The sequence below is a fragment of the Mchenga conophoros genome, linkage group LG4 (genome assembly GCF_057382185.1).
Source record: "Mchenga conophoros isolate Kocher_MC1m ecotype Shallow Benthic linkage group LG4, M_conophoros_male_GT1.1, whole genome shotgun sequence".
In the NCBI taxonomy this organism is placed as follows: Eukaryota; Metazoa; Chordata; class Actinopteri; order Cichliformes; family Cichlidae; genus Mchenga; species Mchenga conophoros.
This window is the reverse complement of record NC_140529.1, coordinates 27,519,284-27,541,534: the sequence shown is the minus strand read 5'-3', so window position 1 is coordinate 27,541,534 and position 22,251 is coordinate 27,519,284. Positions and strand designations below refer to the sequence as shown.

Below are 22,251 nucleotides of genomic sequence, written 5' to 3'. Positions count from 1 at the left end.
TACAAACATTACTGTTTGTCCAGACAGCGAGACAGTTTCTAAGGCTAACACAATTCAAAGTAATATGTCAACAACACTGAACAAACCAAGAAATGAATGTGGCAAAAGTCACATTTAGCGAGGTAACAAATAAACATGTTTCCACCCTCATTGACTAATGCTCCACTGCTCCATTCGTGTCAAACAATCCCAATAACCATGCCAGAGTCCTTGGATCCAAGATTTCTCACAAAATTGCGTAGCCACCCCTTCTTTTCTTTTTTGTTTTCAAGGAGCCACACTTTATTGTAATATTTTAAAGTGTGCTTGAGTTATAACAGTTCTTCAGGCTTGTAGTTTTTCATTGGTGATTAAATCCTTTTTCACTCATTTTCAAGCCAGTCCTTGTACCTGACTATTTGAAGCCACTTAACGTTGCTCCATGAAGTGTTTAAGAATAAAAAGGCACCACACTCAAAAGTCCAACCAGTGTTGTGTCTACATACAAAAGGCAACTTAGGAAAATTGCATTTTAAATGACTTTGTTGCTAACAGCCTGTTGCAAAACAATAAATTCTTCCCTAATTTTCAAACTTAATCTACAACTAATGATCATTTTTGTTTGTTTGTTTTTTATTTTTGCCCCCCCAAAAAGTGACTCCACCCAAAAATTGAAGAAACTGTAAAAGTGTCAGGCCTAAGAACTATCTGCAGTCGATGAACTATATCTGAAAATGATTTTCTTAAGAAATAGGAAAAAAAACTGAAGCATCAGATTCACAATGACTTCATTTTTCAAACTGAGAAATTACAAGAAAGCGAATAACAATACATGGCTGCTCGTATTTTCACATTTACAACATAAAGAATGGAGGGGTGACTTAAGACTTGTGAATAGCACTTTGGATGTTTAAGATATTTTCTTTCACACCAAGATTATGCCCTCCAAGTCATCTTGGCTCAGTTTTTTAATACACATTGGTGTTGAAACATCTTATACTCTGTATTCCAGGTTACATGCCACAGGAGAGCAGAGGGATTTCATTAAAATCATTACTGGCTGTAAAACAGTGCGCCGAGTCCTGAGCCGTGGCAACAGTTAATAAGCAGACAAGTGTTGGCAACAGCTGAATGGTCAGCTGGGAAAAGAATGGCTGAGGCAAGGGAAAGTATAACTACAAGGGGTCATGCACTCACACTTGCATATGTGTGTAGCTGTTTCGCATAGTAGCTTAGCACAGGTGACTCCCACTGACCATTAATCACAGTCGGGGAACCTGTTGTGTTGCACAGCAGAACAGAAAAATAAGAACACAGTTACAGACCAAGAGGGGATGAAACACATATGTTTGTGGTCTCATTTATCAAGAGAAAGAAAGAAAAAAAGCATGTTTTTATTTTCCCCCTGCTTTGTTTTTGCCAACAATTTATCCCCACTGACTTTTTTTCAGACTGTTTCCTTCTCTTTTTCAGTCTCACTCTTTGGTATCTATTCCAGAAAACTGTGTTGAGGCTGTATGCAAAGGTGGCAACACCGTCACGTCGAGTTTGCCCAGTCGCAGACTAAAGAGACAAGCGCTCTGTAGTGTGACATGCTGTGTAGATTTTGTGAGGATTATCACCGCTCCACTGTGGAATGTCTTACTGGGAGAAATCAGAGTGGATGGATGAGGCCACGGGAGCCCACTCTGCTAAAAATGTGAAGCGGGCTGAAGATTTCCATTTCTAGTTTTTGTCTGTAACTACAGCAAGGCCGAAATGTTAATCTTACTCTTCATTTTATCTTTAAATTGAATCGTTTTAACATATTTATTCAATATTCAGGAGAAGACAGACTGAGGTTTCCATATATTAGAAGTTAGGTTTGATTCCCAGCTCCTCAAGTCAACATGTCAAAGTGGGTGATTGTGGCTCTGAGAGCTTTGAGTGGTCGAGCTAGACTAGAAGCATAAATGCAGTCTGCTTACCATTTTGTGTTGCTTTGTGTTTAAAATTAAAATCCTCATGAATCTCCTTTTATTGTGCAATCTATCTGCATGCAATTTTGTGAGTCTTATATTACTGCATTACTCTTTAAGTTAATTACAAGAACTGCTGATGCTCACTGTACTGTAAAGGATCACACTCTTTAGGGACCCATACTACTTACCTCTTATACAAGTAGTTGCAAATTTTAAAATCACTTGTATGCAGATAGCATCCAGCTGTTCTGCTCTTTCCCACCTAACCAGATTTCTAAACTTGCAGATCTAAAGACATATTAGACTGCCATCAAGTGTTGGTTAAAAGCTCATTTTCAACAATTACATTTCTGACTAAACAGTAGCTCAGATATTTAATCCCAAAGATCAAACAATACCTCAGATCTGCGAGATCTTCTGTAGATTAAAATTTTGTGTAACACTGGGGGTTATCTTGGACAGTTACCTGCCTTTAAGGCTTTTATGTCAGGAAGCTGACTTGATCTTTTCATCTCAGGGACACTGCTGAGGTAAGATGAAATGTTTCCAAGGTGGAATTGGAGAAATTGTTCATGCTCTTATCTTTTCCCGCTGAAATATTTGCAACTGTCTACTTAAATGTCTTGAAAAATCATCTTTAAATCAGGTTCAGTCTGTCTAAAATACAGCTAGGGATTTCATATCTCTCATATTTTGGAGTATCTTCACTCTGCCTCCTCTTAGCTTTGGAGTTCTTGTTTTAACTCTCAAAGCTTTGAATGGTTAAGACACCACAGACCCTCTCCGAACTTTTACTGACCTACTCTTCCAAGATGTTTGTTACGTCTTTGAAGCGTAGGTTACTGCTGGTGCCTTGTACTCATTTTACACTTAAGGCATTCTTTTTTGGCATTTGGGAAGTTTCATGTGTGTTCTTTAATATATGTTTTCCTTTTGTGTATTCTTTTAGGTGTCAAGCACCTTGTTACTTTGTCTGTAAAAGGTGCTTTATAAATGTACTAGAATTGCTTGTAGAGGTTTGCCAAAAGTTGGTCATGATTGAGAAAATGTTCTCATTTCATAGTAAATTAGGCTTAAACAGGCAAAAACGCTGGTAGAGCAATGTTTTTACTCTATGTTTCATTGCTGAACACAGAAGGCTCGACTCGCTTCATTATGCTTCTTCAGCCCAATGTCGCCCCCTGCAGGTTCCTCTTAATGCAGCAGCTTTCGTCGGTGTCGTCGAGGTTGGGGTACATTCCCGTACTTATCACCATTAAGCCTGCAGTGATGGGCCGAGTTACATACAGCATTAAGCCACAAACCAAAGCCATAATAATAGTGCAGTGAGAGCACAGAAAGCGGGCTTTATGTTTAAAGTCTCTCTCCAGTCCCAGAGAGACTGCTCATATTTCCATCTGTGGTGAAATGCGGATTTATACTGTAGTCATAACAAAGCCTGAACAAGACTGACACTGCGTAATAAAAGGGTTGGATGATCATTTGTTCTGCAGACATAGCTGTCCACAAACTGATGGATTGCTTGACTGTCTAACGTAACAGTGTATAGCATGTATTCATACATCGAGGGATTACCTAACGACACACAGAAGTAAATATACAATAAGGAAGAGCTGCGTCTGCCTTTCTGATGAGGAAAACTGACAAAGACGAGGCATTGCGGGTTCCCCAAAGGCAGCACCGACCCCACGAAAGAGGGAAACTGTACTCTCCTTTCTGCTGAGTGTGACTTGGCCGAGTGTGTGCTTAAAAACTGTGTATCCACAAGGGTCGAGTTTTCAGTGAGAGCCGGGCGATATTTCATACCAAATTTAGAAAGAAAACAGTTAAAGGTATCAAGTTGAGTTCATGACGCCTGGGAAGAAATCCTGTAATAAAATAACAGTTGTTTGCCTGCGAGGGATCTGAGAGGTTGTTTATAATGGGTCTGTGAACACTGATGAACTTTGACGCTATTTGATGACCACAAAAAAACAAGACAGAGGAGCCACGATTTCAGGATTTAATTACGCCAAATTACAAAGAAATAAAACACACGATGCTTTCATTTCTTGAGAAGATGATGTACAGACTTATAGACAGATCTTTCCTCAGCATATGGAATATAAATAGTGTGGTGAATTTACAGATCAGCAATGGGCTTGTGTGGCCAATAAGGATGCTTTTCTTTGTCCAGCTTTGTTTCTGGGAATGTGTCATTCAGGTCTTCAATCGTCATCTGGTCAAATGGGATCATGTTCTTGAATTTTTCCAGCTGGGAAAGGAAGAAAAGATGATCAGAAAAAAGAAAAAAAACAAAACATGGCTTTAATAAACCCTACTAGGCCTTAAGTGGAAATGTCTCAGCCGACTTTTTTCTCCTTCAGAATAAAATGTGCTGCCAGTTTTCCATGAACACCCAATATTCAGAAGCACTGGGTGCTACTGAATATCCACCTGAATCTGATAAATACAGAGTAAAGTGGTTGCCCCATGATCGGAAGGTTGGGGGTTCGAATCCACTGAACGGCTATTCTGAGGTACCCCTGAGCAAGGTACTGTCCCTACACACTGCTCTCCGGGCGCCTGCTCAGTGGCTGCCCACTGCTTCACTGAGTGAATGGGCCAAATGCAGAGAAAAAAAACAAGTAATTTCCCCACGGGGATCAATAAAGTATACATCATTATTATTATCATTATTATCACTGACTGTGACTGTGTTCTGGACTGCCAATTTATTTAATATTCCTCTGTCTCTGAATGTGTGCCAGCCTGAAATTAAACTGTGGCTGTCAGAGTTGGTGGAGACACGTATACATAATAATGTATACGTGTATATATACACACGTATACATTATTATGTATACGTGTGTATATATACATATACTTGTACTTCTGGGAGTATAAGTGTTGAGGGGGGAGCGGAGGCTGCCATTGCAACTTGGATAAATGCTATAATGATTACAGAGTATCTGAAGACTGCCCTTCGCCTCAAACAGGTGGAGCTCCAAACTGCCTTTTCTGCTAATTAATTCTGTGATGTTAACGCTGTGCGCCCCAGTGCACTTTTTCCAGCAGTCACCTGTTGTCTCGGGTGTGGCTATGATACTTTAACCTGATCTAACAGGTGCAAACGTTTTCTGGACCCCTGAGGCAAATGAAAATCCCGTCATCGCTTCCTGTGTTTCTGCTCCAGCTCCTGACAAACTGCTGCCAGGTACTAACACCTAATGCAAAACCGAGTCAAGTCAAGTAGATGCTAGCGGAAAATAGCCTGATGTTTGAGCTTAAGGAAAGATGGCGTTGAAAAAGTTAAATGTCACTTACGTTGTCCAAAAATAACAAATGAAAAGTATAAGGCTCACCTGTTTTTCATACTGAGCGATACGAGCCTTGGATGCTTCAATGTAGGCAGTGGCTGTTTTGTTCTGGAAGACAAGTAAACATTACAAAAGACTCATTCATGTGCATGTTCATTATCCGTGTTTATGTTGTGCTTGACTTTTTTTATTTTTTCAAAATTAAACTTTGGATTTTGTCCTTCTCAGCTTTATGTTCAGGATGGGACACACATTCTTACATCCACCATCTCCAAACAGAGGCACTCACCGCTTCCTCCTCCTGAGCATTTATAATTGCTGTCTGAGTGTCTACAGGCTCCGGGACCTTCAGGGCACTGAACTGTGGGACACATTAAATATAAGGTTTATACATTCAAGTAACTGGAAAAAAGGCCACAAGTACGCAAAATACACAAAGCACAGCTGCTAATTTTTTCCCAGTATTTTTAAGCACTGGTTCAAATGTTTCTAACCCCTGTGAAAAACTGTAACTAAAGTGAATCTGGCTGCTGTTTTGGTTTAAACTTTAAAAAATGCTGGAAAAAATGAGTGCAAATTAAAAAGCATGATTATTTTGCCAAAAGCCTGTAACTGGAAAATATCAGTAATATTAATATGACGTTAACATTTTACATTTCTTCATTAAAGCTATCGTAGATGCACTACGACACTGATTCTAAAAATGTTGGGACACTGTGTAAAATGTAAAGAACAGAATTCAAATCATATTTCATTTGCAATTCGTTGCTAATAAAACATCTCATTTTGTAACTAATTAGGTTAATTGGCAACAGGGCAGTTGCATGCTTGGTTATATAAAAAGCAGCTTAGATAGGCAGAATCTCAAAAGGAAAGGTGGGCAGAGGTTCACCCATCAACAGACTTTTATTAAAAGTGGTAGATTTTTCATATTTGATATGTTTCAAACACGTTTCTAGGTTTTACTATGAATAAAAAAAAGGAGCTTATGAGATTTACAAATCATTGCATTCTATGTTTATTTGTATGTTGCGTGGGTGCCAACTTCTTTTGAATCGGTACATTTAGTGCAGGCTTACCTTCTTTTCAAACTCATCCACCATGCCTGCTTTAGCCACAACAGATCTGTAGTAGCTCCAGTCAATAGCAGGAGGTTTCTCGGGTAGAGAGGTGAGTCTGTGAACACACAACAGCTAACTTACTGTCATCACAAGACATGTAAACAGACAAGACATGACAGAAGAGCTCCTATTGACAAAATCTGCACACTTTCACAGATGTATTCTGGGCATACTCATGATGCAATGCCAATAACAGATGCAGAGGTCGTCTAAATAAAGTTAATTACAGTTAACTAAATACTAAGAAATAATACCAAACATGTATGACACGGGTGGCAAAGAAGAGCATGCTGGTGACTTCACATCAGGCTATTTTATGGGCGCAATGCGCCTTTGTAAAATGCTGGAACAGGGTTTGAAGACTGAATACACACTTGGCAGCAATGGCATCACTTCGTGTCTTCAGGTTGTTGAACATGGTCCTCTGGTTGGGCGGCACCCTCTCAGCGAAAGCCGTCCAGTCAATGGCCTTCAGTGCAGCTCGTCTCCCAGCCATGTTTGGGAATGTGTGAGCTGAAGAGGACAACAAGACCGGAGACCGGTGTTTCAGATTAACTGGTGTTGGTCAAACAGAACGCAGGGACTGAAGCTGTCACAATTTCAGCTTTACATTTGGATTCCTGTGCTGGTTGTTTTTAATGCAACACTTCAGTCATCAGAAAGACACTAAACAAAATCTGAAAACAAATAAAAGTATTCCATAAAAAGGTTGTACTGGTTTTCATAAGAAACATATTTACATTTGCTTGACTCATTTAAAGATTCTTCTCCTGAAAGTGAAACTCCTACAAATACCTCTGTTCCCAACTTTCAGGTGACAAACTTATACTGAGGCCATTTAGTAAATCCAGCAGCTTTTTAACATCAAAAGAAGGCTCTGCGCTGCTGCAGACATTAGTAAATCTGACCCTAAACTAGAGCTGGGCGATATGAGATTTTTTCATATCACGATATGTTTTTTTCATTTCAGGCGATAACGATATCTATCATGATATAAGCCAAATAACTATATTTGTAAGATTTAAATGTGCCGTTGCTCACAAGTAAAATGTGAAATAATCAGCAGCTTGTTTTTATTTAAAATTCAAATTCAATTTTTTTTTTTTATTTGTCACGTACACAGTCATACACAGTACGATATGTAGTGAAATGTTAAATATTTATTTCCCATAATAAGTTCAACAGGGTAGATGTACTTAAGGAACATGAGACTTTTTCAGATAAATAAAGGCAAATATTGCAAACTACACAAAAGGCAGCCGCTAAAGCGTTTAAGTTTCAAAATAGGACAAACGAAACAGACTAAATTGTCAATTCCACTTAGAAACAAAATATTAATTCTAAAAATAAATCTTAGTTTGTTTTACAGAAGAACAGACAAAACTGACTAACTTTTGTCAATATCAAATAAACTGAGAACTAAAAGGAAATTCTCAATCTCTCCTTGTTGTATAGCTGAGCTTTTCAAACAGTTTTAACAGTTACTTTAGTCTGACAAAAGCCGAATGACGAATTAGCGCTTCCAGTCAGAGACCGAGGCTACGTACACACGTACACGGGTATTTTTGAAAACGGAGATTTTCCATTTTCGTTTTAAAAAATAATCCCGTCCACACATAAAGGCAGAAATGAAGGAAAACGCTGCTATGAACATGCCAAAGCAGCAGGTGGCGCTAGATTCCTAACCGTGCAGAAATGTTGGCCAATCAGAAGTCTAGAAGCCTCGGTGGGAAAAAGTAAACAAAGCTGGGGCATAGAAGCAGAACCGAGTCGTATGTGTGGAGGGACAGTAACTGTGTGTATATGTAAGCATTTAAACACTGCAGAGAGTAGAATTAACAGTAACAGTATTGTAGAAATTCATTTCACCGAAACAATAACGTGGCGCACAGTGTGACGCATGCACCAGTTTATTGTATTTCCAGACTTGCTTTCGGCACAATTTACAGTGCACGCTACTCTATTTTTGTCAGACTTGAAATAGCCGAAATACCTTCCCACTACGGAACTTCTATGGCTCTTCCGTTTGACAATCTCTCCGGCATTGGAACCATCATCTGTTTTCTCTTCGGTCACGCTCGGTTGATTTTTCTAGTCGGCACACTCATTTCCTCCATTACGCGCTGGCTCCATTACCTGCTGGCTGCTTCCCAAACACACACGTGCGGCTTGGCACTTGTGCTGTACGTAACAAGTCACGCGACGTGACGCTGCGGCTGTGATTGGTTCGGCTCTGCGCTACTTAATTTGGATTGGCTGACCTTTTTTTTTTTTTTTTTTTTGAGGACAAGAGCGGCGAGGTCTATCGCGATAGCTTAATTTCTCTATCGAGTAAAAGTTATATCGCGATACATATCGTTATCGTTCTATCGCCCAGCTCTACCCTAAACGTTCTTCCATCTTTAAAATGCCAGCCTTTGTAATAAGGGATATTTTTTCACAGGCTTTTCTCATTTAAATCACCCCATAAAACAACAGGGTTGGAACGCAGTGTGCCGCTTTGTAGTCCATCTTCAACACGGCGGACATCCTGAGTCACATCGTTAAGGAGAGACAAGTGTAAGGCTGTTCTCTTTTCCTAAGTCCTGAGAAATTCTCCTATCCACTTTTCCTTGTAAGAGTTTAGGAAAAGAGATTAGGACTAGGATACAGGAGGTACTTTTGGAAAGCATTCCAGGTGTAGTTGTGTCACAGGTTAACCGGGTTTACTGTCACAATGACAGCGTAACATGGGCTGACATCCAATCTGAGTGCAGATACGTGTATGTGTAATTGTATGGTGTAGTTGCAGTGATGATCGATCTCACATCAAAGAAAGCTTTCAGGAATATTTAAAATATCCTGGTATGTTTAAAACACATTGAGCTGGTCATTGTCTAAAAATGGAGAATGAGCACTGAGCATATAGCTGCCCACGTTAGACTGACTGGGTGAACAGCACCATGCAGGGAAACCCGAAAGTCGGTGGAGCTGATCGGTGATGTCATAGGGAAAATATCGGCTTGTGATTTATGTTACAGAAACACAAAGGTGCGCGACCGGACAGAAGGCTTTTTAATATTTATTTATTTGTTTTTAATTAAAATAATGTAATCGTTGTCTGAAGATAATTTTCATACTGATTATCACCTTACAATCAATAACGATGCTGCTTTAACTTTGTGGGTAAAATATTGCTCAGTGAGAGCCATTAAAGGGTTGTTTTTCTTAACAGATTGTTTTTTTTAATTTATTATTGTTGTTCTTATTAAAATGTCCCATCCGCACACTTATGTTATACAGCTAACGCAATGTGCCTTCAGTCTAATGAACTTAAAACGTAGCTAAACATTAGCAGCATAAGCATCCCGAGGTTAGCACGCAGTAAACACAGTTTATACGTTGCTGTCGTTTTATTTTTTCTAACATTTTGTGAACAACTTTGAAAAAGATGTCCAAGATTAGACTGTGGCGATTAGTTTTAAGGTTTGTTTTGATAAATCTGAACTTCATGTACATACCAACTCCGCAGGGACAGACCGCCGACAGGAAGCGGAAGACTGTCTTCTTCTTCTACATATATATTGGCGGTTGGCAAACAACTGAAAGGTGCATTACCGCCACCAACTGGTATGGAGTGTGGTCTGGAACATCACTCAAAAAACCCTAAAAAAACCCAAACAAACAAAGCCCATCATTAATCCTTTTCCCTATTTCCACCATAAACTCTGGGACCACAACTGCTACACCAGTTTCTCTCCACATCATATTGTAAGCCTTTTCTATGTCAAAAAACACTGCAACTACATTCTCTTTATTTATTTCTGCTGAGTTCATGTTCCAAACACAATACCGGATCCATTGCATTTCTCCCTCTTCGGAACCCACTTTGATGTTTAGATATATAGCCTTTACTTTCTGTATAGTATATTAATCTTTCATTTATCATTCGTTCCATTACTTTGCAGACATTTGATGTTAAAGCGATAGGCCTGTAAATTTCCTGGGTGGACACCACCACAGCCTCCTTCCAGCTTTGTGGCAGTTTTCCACCCTCCCAAACTCTGTTATACAACTCTAACAAAAGATCTTTAGCTGACTCACTGAGTTGGTTTAACATGATATAGCATGCCTGATCTATTCCTGGTGCTGATAATTTAGATTTCTAGAGTACTCGATGTAGTTCTGTCTTTGTAAAAGGAATATTTAATGAATCATCTGTATCCTCTACCAGTTCCAATAAGTCTCCATTCTCTGTAATTGTCATTTCTCTTCCTCATCGCCCTTCCTTACTAACATTGCCTGAACTGTGGATGTTAACAAAAGTTTTTGCCAACACATTTGCCTTTTTCTCATCTCATGTTACTACTCCATCCCTCAAGATTGGATAACGATACTCCCTTTTCATACCATTCATCCTTCTAATCATTGACCAAACATTCTGTATTTTTGTCTCCCTCCCCACTGAATTACAAAAACCCCTCCAGAATTCCCTCTTTGCATTTTTAATGGTTGTTTTTACCTTAGCTTGTTATCTTTTATATTCAGTGAAATTCTGAAAATTGTGATTCTTCTTTAATATCTTAAAAGCCTAATCACTTTATCACACTTCTTCGTCCACCAAGGTACAATTGTCTTCTTCCTTCTACCTTCTTTCCTTTTTATCACCCTGCTTGCCGCCTCTAAAACTGCCTCACAAATAGAATAATTTAACTCATCCACCCCCACATTCATATCAATCTTTTGCATTTCTTGATCACTAACTATTCTAAATGTATCCCAATCAGGATCATTAAAACACCACTTCTTCACCCCCTTATATCCTGTTTCTCTATAATCAACTCAATCTCTGTCATTATAGGATAATGGTCACTTTCAGTACCTTCCAGGAACAATTACCTCCCAATGAGTTTGACTCCAAAGTAAGGCCAATTGCTGATTCGGACCCTGTTATAACATTCACTCTTGTATCACTTCCATCATTTACGGAAGACGGTCAAACAGTTTAACTGCCTACATGGCTTAAAATTGCCATCTGCTGTTTGGTGTGTGTGACGATCGTGAATAGGGACGAAGGACAAATAGTACAATGAAACAAAGAAAAAAAAGAAAAAAATAGAAATCAACTAAACATAACATTCAATGCTGAAATGAATTATTCTGATAATAAATGCAAGTAAATAGCTGTAATTTGGCATGAATGTGCTTTACTAATTTTTCCAGCTTTACTCTAAAGAGCTGAATGAAATGAACCACAAACCTGGTAATTTTTACAATAAAGTAAAATTTGTAAAATTTTTAGCTGATTTCAAGCCAAAATAAACCAATAATTAATAATCTTTCAGAGACCTGAAAACAAAACACTACAAGAAGAAATACTGGTAAAATGAGAAACTTTATTTTACAACTGTTACATTTTTTTTTTTTATTAAGAATAAACAAATTATGGCCAAACTTTGTGTCGGACAAATGGCTTCACATTTGGCTCTAGAACACTCTGGTATACAGAGAGGTTCGTACTTGAATCAGTGACTACAAGACTCTAGTTTCCAATAGCTGGGAATCGAATAAGCCGTGCTACCATGTTTCTTCAGAGAGAAGGTGCTTCTTCCTGTTAACCCTTCCAAACAACCCATGGTAATTAGTCTTTTTCTAACTGTTCTAATTGTCATGGACTTTAACATTTGAACTGAGCCCCGTAGTGTCTGAGATGTAGCTCCTGTTTTGTTAGTTTGTTTTTTTGTTTTTATTACAGTGCCACTGAGCATTGCATTGCCTGACCTTGGGGTGTATTTGCTGGGGAAGAGTGTGAGATTGTGTTAGCATACACCTGAATGCTCCACACCAGAAAACTGCCAAAACCTCTACTTTTATAGAGGTGCTCATGCTGGTTTTTAAAAAAACAACAACAAAAAAACCAAAAAACAAAATCTTAGTAGCATTTCACATAAGATGAACATGTGGATAACTGTGAATAATAAATAATCTGCTCTGGACTGCAGTGAATGATTGCACAGACAAGACAGACTGACATTGTTAATGATAGGAGGACAGCTGAGTTACAAAGAAAAATGTTGAACTTTGAATTTAATACTGACTACATACACTCCTAAAACTGTCCAGATTTGCTGTTGTATAGTGTAGGCTGCTCTGTTGTATCAGACAACTGCATTTCTTCTGACAGACTGAGCGATAAGTGATCAGTGATGACTATCAGAAGATCACTGTAGTCCTGGAATACTCCAAGGGGAACACAAGCAGACAATCAAAATTTGGGTGAATATGCTTTTACTTTGTCTTTGGTTTCATGAGCCTGTGGTGCATCATGCACACAGTTAACACTTAATATCAATGAAATCAAAGATTGCAATCCTGAATGCACTGAAATTAACCACTGACATTCACTTGGAAATGATTAACCCTGAATATACACGCACGTCAGCCAGTGAGGGTGAGTGGAAGTTAAAGATTACACATGAAGTAATAAAATCCAGAGCAAACCAGCAGTCAGCAATATTTATTTACAAGACCCAGCATTTTGCAACCTAGATGTATTTTCACTCTACTTAGATCCAGCTGTCAGTCCAATGCCGACACAGATTTTATCCTTGCTGCTCGGATCCTGTGCCCACAGTCTCAGATGTGTGAATGGACTCAAATACAGCAACACGTGGAAATCATGCTCCGCAGCTTTACTGCAGTGGTGCCGGTAAGTTTATGTGACTAATTTTTAGCACATGTGCAATTCTGAGCAGCATAAAGATTCATCATTTTTTAGGTTTTTTCATTGCATTGGCTCTTCAAAACGATCATTTTAATTGCATTAGTCATTTTATGCCCTGATTGTTCTTAGCTTTTAACAGTGAGACTGAGCTTGATTACTGTGCACTGGTGCATGTTTGAATGCATTTTTTATTTATTTGACTTAAAGGTAAATATTTAAACAATCTCTGTTTTGGAGGAAGGAAGGTTCAGGGTTTAAGTAGTCATCATCATGGGCTCATCTGATTAGAATGAGAATAAGCAGTCAATCATTTACAGGTTTTGTCATTTTATTGAATAATGGGTAAAGGAAGGAAAGACACATGGACTGCTATCTCTAAAAAGGACAAAGTATGATTTAAGTGACTCAAAATGATACATGAACTCAGGCGACTCAAAGAGAAACTCACCTCAGCGGCTGCCCCTTGTGGGAGTGAAGAAAGAGTGAGCGGTAGGTGAGTGCAGTCCTTATATAACGAGTGACAGGTGAGTGCAATTAAGGCCAAGCACCACACCCAATCAAAGGTGAGGAAAAGAAACAAGGTGCATCTGGTGAAGTGAATGTGCTAAAAGATGAGCCTTTACAACAGCTGCCCCCATATTTCTACTGAGTAATATGTTCAAAGGATTAGAGATGCTCTTTTTCACGAAGCGGGGGCAGAGGAATCAGACATGCTACAGGTCTAATATAGTAGTGATGGTGAGATGAAGCCTCATGATGAACTGAAGCTTTCCATCCAATTGGTCGACTCATGGTTCGAAGCATTGTGATGATTCATTTGCTCTACTGCGCCATCAAGTGGACAATTCAAGTGAAGCGGGCTCTTTGGTTATAATGATGTGTAAACCTTATGTACATCTGGATAATGACACAAACTAGTGTTTGGTGCTTCACTTTTTAATAAACTAAAAGACAGAAATCAGATTATAGGATGTGTAGTGTTGTTTATTTATATTTTGGTGTTTATCATTTGTGATATTTATTACTGTGTGCATACTTTATTAGGAGAGACAAAATTTAAAAAAAAAAAAATCTCTTCCTTGCTGGTTCCATCGAAGAAGAAATGCACAAGTAACTATGTAGCACGTACGTAATCCAATTCCACAACACGGTGTGATGGGGAATCAGCTGTTTTCCTGCCCATGTTATTTCGAATCTGGCGCGAACCGGTGAACCAGTCCCTGAATCAGTCACGTGGTACGGACTGCCCGCGAGGCCTCGAACGTCACTGCCTACGTAATCAAAGCAAGCCTCGATACGCGCTTCAGAAAAACGCCCCCGCGATTACTCGACGCACGATTCGAAGCTTCGACACACAGGACACATCACTATAATATAGGTTCAGGGGGTCGACCTAGAGGTACACAACGCAGGCCAGACAGTTCAGGGGGCCGACCATGTAGCCAGCGGTGGCGGCAAAGCAGATCCAAATGCCAACCACGTGGGATGCAGTGGCAGGCCCAGACCTGCAGACCGTCGGGCAGTTTTGCAGGCGCTGGGGGCAATGTACGGGGCTTGGCAGAGGCAGGACCAGGTGATGCAGGAGCAGGCAGCGCCCTGACCACTGGCGGAATGGCAGCCACAGGCAGTGGAACTGGTGATAGTGGCACTGCTGATGGTAGAGTATGAGGTGGCTGAATGAATTCAGAGCCATCAGCGGACACAAGGATGTGCTGGAGCGGTTCTCCTGAACTGGAAGATGTGAACAAACATTGGGCATGCGTGGAACTGCTCTGGGGTTGGAAGTCTGTGATTGGACCTTGGAGTGTCCATCCTAAGCGGGTTTTGACTGCTGCAGGAGATCCAAATGGTCCATGTCTAACTGGTGCAATAGGCTAATAAGGTGGGTATGATCAGAGCCTATGAGCAGTAGTGGAGCTGCTTTGTTAATAAAGGTTAATGGGATACCTTGAAGACGCTTGTATCTCCGTTGAAGAGAGGATACGGGGTAGGTGTGGTCTGAAAGTGCTAAGTGACTTGTAGCGAAGGCATTATTAATTGTGTAAGTTTTCTCTGGATGTGCGATGGGAGAAATCTGGAAACTTACAGAAGAACCTTGAATAGTTTCAACTTCTTGATGGACAGTTCTGAGTGATGAGCTTCTCAGCTTTCCCAGTTAGGTGGAGATGCTGAGCTGCAGATGTCAGAAGCATGGTACGTTGGGAGCCATCATCAAGTATTGCATATGTTTCCAGGGTTCTTTTGCCATTATGCAGGAGCACTTTCACAACCTTTAATAGTACACTAGTACAATCGCTAGGTCTATCAAAGTACAGTGTCCTCACTACAGGATTAGTTCCAGTTCTAGGTCTCTGATTCACCTCACATAGGATCTGTAGATTTCTTTCCATGCAGGTGGCACATGCTTTCCTCAGATCACACTTCGCAGTGTGATAAGTTCTAGCACAATGCCAGCACCATTTGTTTCTCTTTATCCAGTGTATTTTCTCATCTTTTGTCTTGTTAATGAACTTGGGGCACTTGCTAATGTGGTGTTCAGGTGAGCAGCAATATGCACATCTTGCCTTAATCATTATGATGGGTTGTGCTGCCTGTACAGGATCGGATGCATTTGTCCCATGTAATATTGTTGTGAGTGGAGAGGTGTACTTATGGGCAGGTCGTGGCTGGTTAAAGGATGAAACGGCACTGTCCTTTCTTGGTTGACACTTTCATTCCATTTGCAACCAGGATGAGAACAAAGGTAAGTCATACATCATCTCCTTGTTCCTTGTAAATGTGCCGTTTGAAGCAACTGGAATGCTCTGCGGGCAACTTTTCAAGTAGGCGATCAACATGGGAGCCACAATTTAGTTCTGTCCGTCCTTGATCACCCATAGTGCTAAGCAAACCAACTAAAGCTTGCACACGAAGAGCAAAGTTATCCAGAGTCCGACCATCACCTGCTCTGATAGGAGGAAGCTCCAGTATATTCCGTAGCTCTTTCAATCCTAGCTGTCTTGGTTGCCCATAATGCTCATCAAGAGCTTTGATGGGTGTATTTGAGTGTATGGGTCAGGAGCATAGGAAAAGGAAATAGCTAACCGTTTAGCTTTGTCTACTTTCAGATGATCGAGAAGGACATGATATTTGAAATGCTTTGTCTCATGAGGGTCAAGCAGGTTAGTAAGGGCCATTCGTAACAGCCTATACTGGATTTCATCTTCCCAGTAAGGTCTGGGAAAGAAGGACCCTCAAGCTTATACACATGTTCTAGTGCTAACAGGGTGACTAGAACTAGCAGTAATGTGTACCGAAGGGTTTTGTGCATGCAAACAATCAGATGTAGCTGGTTGCTGCTTTACAGGAGGGTGCTGCCTTGGTTCTGGAATGCAAACGAGAGGTTGAGCGGGGTCTTCGTCTAGAGGAACAGCAGGTTGAACACATGAAATCTGGTGGGGACCTTGCAGTGGTGTGGCCAGGAAATTAAAAGGAGTCTCATCAGGTGTAGGAAAAACTGGTCTAGGCAAACCACTTGAAGGAACTGCAGCATCTAATATTGTTGAATTAGGGAAAGGAGGGCTAGCAGCCAGAACTGCACCAGAGTGACAGCTAACCTGGGGGGGCTGAGAGGGTGATTGACATGTTGCTGGATCAATCACTGGGAACTGCTCATGATGCGTTTGGGGAATGGCTTGTAAACGGCATACAGAGGATTTGCTTTCATCAGATGAAACAGTGTGAATTGAAGATCTGGAGGAATGGGGAGGAGATAATTGAATCATAAATTGCCTAATCTCCCTCATTGTCATCAGGAGTTCCCTCATCACCTCATCTTGATTTGTGGGTAAAGGAGCAGGGGATGTCTCTGGTTGACTTTCTGACTGCCCGTCAGGATCCTGCAGCCCATGTGTGTCTGTGTCACTATGCTGGCATTCTGTTTGACTCTCTGTATCACATCTAGCACTTCTACTTCCGGGATACTGAACGTCATACTGCTGCAGGTGGGCAGGAGGTCGCCTTTCACGACCGGAACGTCTCAAATCTTCAGTCAATGGCTGCTGTGTATCCATGACGTTAACACTACTCCGGCTCGGAGGACCGTGTTTCGGAGGAAGGAAGGTTCAGGGTTTAAGTAGTCATCATGGGCTCATCTGATTAGAATGAGAATAAGCAGTCAATCATTTACAGGTTTTGTCGTTTTATTGAATAATGGGTAAAGGAAGGAAAGACACACATGGACTGCTATCTCTAAAAAGGACAAAGTATGATTTAAGTAACTCAAAATGATACATGAACTCAGGACTCAACGAGAAACTCACCTCAGCTGCCGGCCCTTGTGGGAGTGAAGACAGAGTGAGGGGCAGGTGAGTGCAGTCCTTATATAACGAGTGACAGGTGAGTGCAATTAAGGCCAAGCACCACACCCAATCAAAGGTGAGGAAAAGAAACATGGTGCATCTGGTGAAGTGAATGTGCTAAAAGGTGAGCCTTTGCAACAATCTCCTCATTAATGACAATTACGACCTGTGGATTCCAGTTGGGTATTATCGGCAATAATATCACTAAAAATGCACTAAACTCACAGGTCGTACCATCTGATCTCCGAACCCTGTGTTCTATATCAGGGCTCTTCACGTGGACAGTCCTCCTCAAAACCCATCACTGACCACCAGCTATGTCCACGGCACCTCCTCTTTCTCACTACTCCCCCTGACTGTGAGCCAGAGTCTGGATGCAACTGCCCAACGCTGGCCTGAACGGGAAGCTGTGATCTTTGTGCAGGATGGCATCCGAAAAACGTTTGCACAGTTTCAACAAGACGTACGTGATTTCATCCATTTAGCTTTTGCTTTTTCATGCATTTGACAACCCTTACATGTTATTTATATGTATTTAGTTGTTGTTTTAGTGGTTGAATCTGACGTTTTAATCATATTAATATGGGCTTTTCCCATTAAGATCCAAGATGTAGGACCTTTACTGTCAGTGATGACTTTGCATAAGAATCTGGTTGATTGTTAAACCCGATTACATCATTTTAAGAAAAGCATGGACATAAAATGTGGTTCCTGGAAAGTATTAACCTGGTTTGATAGTGACTCTCTGTGCACCATCTGTAGTTTGTCTTTTGAAGAAATTAAAAAATAAGATTAGCTGTGTTAAAAAGCCCATCTTACTGACATCAGAAAGAGACTTAAAAACAAAAAGAAAAGACAGAAGAAGCTTATTTAAGTTTGCTGCTTTTTACCACAGAACCCTGTTAATCATTTTTAACTTTTGAAAGTGTTGTGTGTATTTTTTTTTTTGTCATTTTATTTTTGTGCAGGTTGACAAGGCTGCTGCAGGCCTTCTTGCTCTGGGGCTGAAGCGAGGCGATCGACTGGGAGTCTGGGGGCCAAACACATATCAGTGGATCCTTTTCCAGTTTGCTTCAGCCAAGGCTGGAATCATACTGGTTAGTACAGGAGCTGTGTACATGCCCTTGAAACAGCTTTTACAGCACCGTAGCTTGTGTTATCAAACACAGTCAAATGTAAGTGACAAGGACATTGAACCTGGCAGTTGCATAGAGGAGCTGTTATGTAATCTCACAATTTTATGCTCACCAGCTCAAAAGTAATCTGTCATCATCACCTATAGTATAATGTGCATAATAAGACACCTTTCTCACTCACTATGTGTTAACAGACCTCTCTGCATTAAATCATACTTGTTATTAATCTCTGGCTCTCTTCCACAGCATGTCTTTTATCCTGTCTTCCTTCTCTCGTGTGAGGGAGTTTTTCCTTCCTACTGTCGCCAACCTGCTCGCTCATAGGGGGTCATATGATTGTTGGGTTTTTCTCTGTATGCATTATTGTAGGGTCTACCTACAATATAAAGCATCTTGAGGCAACTGTTATTGTGATTTGGTGCTCTTTAAATAAAATTGATTTGAATGATATGGTATGATTTCTGTAGTCTTTTGAAAAAAGACAGTGAAGCTTTGCATGGATAAAACTTTTGTCTTTGAACTGTTATCTTTGCAGGTGCCCTTGAACCCAGCCTATCAGGTAAAGGAAGTGGAGTTCACTATACTAAAGGTACAGTCAGTTGGCCCTATTGGGACAATAGCCTGAAATTGAATAGAAATGTTTAGCCTGCTTACAATTTCTATGCTGTACTTCCATTGGTTACTGATAATTTACTGGATTATTCAAGCGTAAAGGAATTTGAATGTATTTAAACAGATTTGTTGCATCTAGGTCCAGTGTAAGGCAGTGGTATGTCCAACCAGCTTTAAAACCCAGAGATTTTGTGAGATGCTGAGGGAGATTTGCCCAGAGATTGGCACAACACCAGGAGGCAAATTTAAAAGCTCCAGGTTAGTCAGATTCAAATATCCCTCCTCTGCTGATATTAAGGGACTATGAAATCTTTTTATAACTTATCACTTTTAAAAAAATGATAGTGTTGAAGTTGAAGCTGTTTAGGATTTGAGACAAAGATATGGTCATGTTTTTTTTTAGGTTGCCATACTTGGAAATGGTGATTGTGACCGACAGCAGGCAGCCAGGGATGCTCCACGTAGATGATGTGATGCAAGCAGGGGAGAGTCGGCACCACAGAGAGCTGATGGATCTGCAGAGCAAGCTTTCCTTTGATGACCCCATCAACATTCAGTTTACATCAGTAACATTCAGTGTTTCAACTTTTTCCAGGGCACACATGTATCATATTGACCTGTAACAACAATTAGAGCATTGAAAACGATCTAATAATCATTCTGCTCATTGTTGTACAAATTGCTCATTTGTATAAGGGTACGACTGGGAACCCAAAAGGAGCTGTGCTTTCCCACCACAACATTGTAAATAATGCCTACTTCCTGGGCCTCCGTGTCGGTTACGGATGGAGAGTAAGTTCATGTACGTGTTACTAACAAGAAGAAAGCACAAATAATAGTGAATTACTTCCTTATCTCTATTCACCATCAGCCTCGGGTGCGAGTGTGTGTGCCTGTTCCATTCTACCACTGCTTCGGCTCCGTGCTTGGAGGAATGAGCATGGCAGTTCACGGCATCACGCTAGTTTTTCCTTCCGCAGCCTACAACAGCTGTGCCAATTTAGAGGCCATTCAAAGTGAAAAGTACAGCACCACTCATCTTCACTATCATAAGTGTCCAGCTGTACGAGAATAAGCACTTTCACAGATTACCATCCATGTCTTTTCTTTTACTCCAGGTGCAATTTTGTGTACGGTACCCCCACCATGTTCACTGATCTGCTAAGCCAAGATTTACAAAAATATGATTTGTCTTCAGTTGAAGCTGGTGAGAGACCAAAAGACATGACACCACATTTAATGGGTTAAAATTGGTGTCATGTCTACCCTTCATATTTGCTACTGCATTTTTAGGGATCATGGGAGGTTCTCCGTGCCCTCCAGAGATTGTGAGAAGACTGACAACAGACATGAATATGAAGGAGATAACAGTGAGATGATACCTCTTCAGATAACACTAAAACTTACCGGAGAAGCACGTACCAGCACATAGCAACATATGCAAATCATTTTTCCCCCAGTTATGCTATGGAACAACTGAAAATAGTCCTGTTACATTTCTTGGGTTTCCAGAGGACAACGAGAAGCTGAAGATTAACACCGTAGGATGCATCCTGGGTCACACTGAGGTATAATTTCTTTCCCACACAAACCTTCATCTACACATCCCTCTAACACAGTGACACGTGGTATTTTTGCATGCCTTAACCTTAGGCTAAATTGGTGGACCCCACTACTGGGGAGATTGTCCCTCTTGGGGCCTCAGGTGAGCTGCTGATCAGAGGCAGCTGTGTGATGCATGGGTACTGGGATGAGCCAGAGAAAACCAGAGAGGTGATCTCCCAAGACCGCTGGTACAGGACTGGGTAAGGTGGAGTTTCACATATGTCCCTAGATACACAATTGTTGAGTAGAGGGCAGTGTGGGAAGTGTAGTTGTTGTCTGTACAGTGACACAGCCAGTCTGAACAGTCTGGGATACTGCTCCATTGAAGGACGCATAAAGGATATGATCATTCGAGGAGGAGAGAACATCTATCCAGCTGAGATAGAGCAATTTCTCTACAAGCATCCCAAAGTAAAGGAAGTGCAGGTAAGATTAAACCACTTGGGGGCAGCATATGAGTACTAAGTAGTGTCTCTGTGTGGGTATAGAGCTTAAAAATACTATTTTGGTTGTTGTAAGCAATAAGCAGCCTCTGAGAATACGCATTAATCAGCTGTAGTGTTCGGTATAAACTGTAACTCTTCCTTCCCGTGCTTTCAGGTGGTTGGAGTGAAAGATGAGCGGCTGGGTGAGCAAGTTTGTGCTTGCATCAAGCTGAAGGAGGGTCAGAGTTCCAGTGCGGAAGAGATAAGAGCTTTCTGCAAAGGCCAGGTAGGAAGAGATAAAACATAAGACTGCTAGCACCTGTAACCACTTTAAATTGAAGCATGACTGTAGCTTGCCCCCTCTTGCTTTTAGATTTCTCACTTCAAGATCCCACACTATGTGTTATTTGTGGACAGCTACCCTCTCACGGTCTCTGGAAAGGTAGGAAACGTTCACACCAACATGCCATCTGTTTCCGCCATGTATTTATATACTCATAACACATAATTAATATGAAATGAAATATTTTTCTAGATCAAGAAGAACATATTAAAGGAAACAATGGAGAAGAAGTTGGGCCTTTAATTTTGTGTCCACGGTTGGAGAGCACCTGAAATGCAGAACAGTGGAAACTGGAACATTTCCATGTTCTTTTTAAATTGTAGTTGTGGGGTGCTATATAAATAAAAATTATTACATTGTTGTTGTTGTTGTTTTTAAACCAACCATAAAACTTTCTTAACCAAACTATGAAACTTAAATTGCCGAACTGTTCTGTTTTTTTTTAAGATCTATGACAACACCAATATTTCACTGAATTAAAAGACAAATTGTACCATTGTGCAGTGTGACAAAAAGAACAAAACAAAAAAACCTTTGGGAAAACGATGCTTTGGAAAAGTAAAAGTAAGCGCTCTTTGTGCTGTGTAATCATGAAGCTCCTTTAAACCACTACCACCCTTCTAACCTGGGACACTGTTGAATGGTTAGTAATGGTGCTTTTCTATTCAGTTTGTGCACTCAAAGTTTTTTCTTATTACTAGTCTCATTTACACAGATGTTCAAATTA

The 22,251-nt window shown here is 40.5% G+C and overlaps 2 protein-coding genes across 4 annotated transcripts; one reads left to right on the top strand and one right to left on the bottom strand.

Annotated features, from left to right (window-relative positions):
- Positions 1-3,928: 3,928 nt before the first annotated feature.
- atp5pd (ATP synthase peripheral stalk subunit d) lies at positions 3,929-10,005 on the bottom strand. Its single transcript, XM_085271420.1, has 6 exons — positions 9,861-10,005; positions 6,735-6,873; positions 6,319-6,415; positions 5,529-5,600; positions 5,285-5,347; positions 3,929-4,194 (listed from the first exon to the last, which is right to left on the bottom strand). Exons 2-6 carry the CDS (start codon positions 6,854-6,856, stop codon positions 4,063-4,065), a joined length of 486 nt encoding a protein of 161 aa, XP_085127546.1. The 5' UTR covers positions 6,857-6,873; positions 9,861-10,005; the 3' UTR covers positions 3,929-4,062.
- Positions 10,006-12,849: 2,844 nt separating this feature from the next.
- On the top strand, positions 12,850-21,885 carry LOC146576275 (medium-chain acyl-CoA ligase ACSF2, mitochondrial-like). Of its 3 annotated transcripts, none has more exons than XM_085271415.1 (16): positions 12,852-13,048; positions 17,671-17,866; positions 18,372-18,500; positions 19,075-19,128; positions 19,291-19,409; positions 19,555-19,717; positions 19,848-19,943; positions 20,023-20,174; positions 20,270-20,358; positions 20,445-20,521; positions 20,612-20,719; positions 20,805-20,956; positions 21,041-21,182; positions 21,357-21,467; positions 21,555-21,623; positions 21,717-21,885. In XM_085271415.1, exons 1-16 carry the CDS (start codon positions 12,927-12,929, stop codon positions 21,765-21,767), a joined length of 1,830 nt encoding a protein of 609 aa, XP_085127541.1. In that variant the 5' UTR covers positions 12,852-12,926; the 3' UTR covers positions 21,768-21,885. The 3 variants fall into 3 exon arrangements, with proteins under 3 accessions (XP_085127543.1, XP_085127541.1, XP_085127542.1); XM_085271416.1 differs by lacking the exon at positions 12,852-13,048 and adding an exon at positions 14,133-14,945; XM_085271417.1 differs by lacking the exons at positions 21,555-21,623; positions 21,717-21,885 and having other exon boundaries at positions 12,850-13,048; positions 21,085-21,182.
- The last annotated feature ends 366 nt before the right edge of the window (positions 21,886-22,251 follow it).

Coding starts and splice junctions, on each gene's coding strand:
- LOC146576275 (XM_085271415.1), top strand. CDS start 12,927: ATGCCGACACAGATTTTATCCTTGCTGCTCGGATCCTGTGCCCACAGT. Junction 19,944..20,022: donor GTGTCGGTTACGGATGGAGA/GTAAGTTCATGT, acceptor ATTCACCATCAG/CCTCGGGTGCGAGTGTGTGT. Junction 21,183..21,356: donor CCAAAGTAAAGGAAGTGCAG/GTAAGATTAAAC, acceptor CCGTGCTTTCAG/GTGGTTGGAGTGAAAGATGA.
- atp5pd (XM_085271420.1), bottom strand. CDS start 6,856: ATGGCTGGGAGACGAGCTGCACTGAAGGCCATTGACTGGACGGCTTTC. Junction 5,601..6,318: donor TGGATGAGTTTGAAAAGAAG/GTAAGCCTGCAC, acceptor TGTGTCCCACAG/TTCAGTGCCCTGAAGGTCCC. Junction 5,348..5,528: donor ATGCTCAGGAGGAGGAAGCG/GTGAGTGCCTCT, acceptor CTTGTCTTCCAG/AACAAAACAGCCACTGCCTA.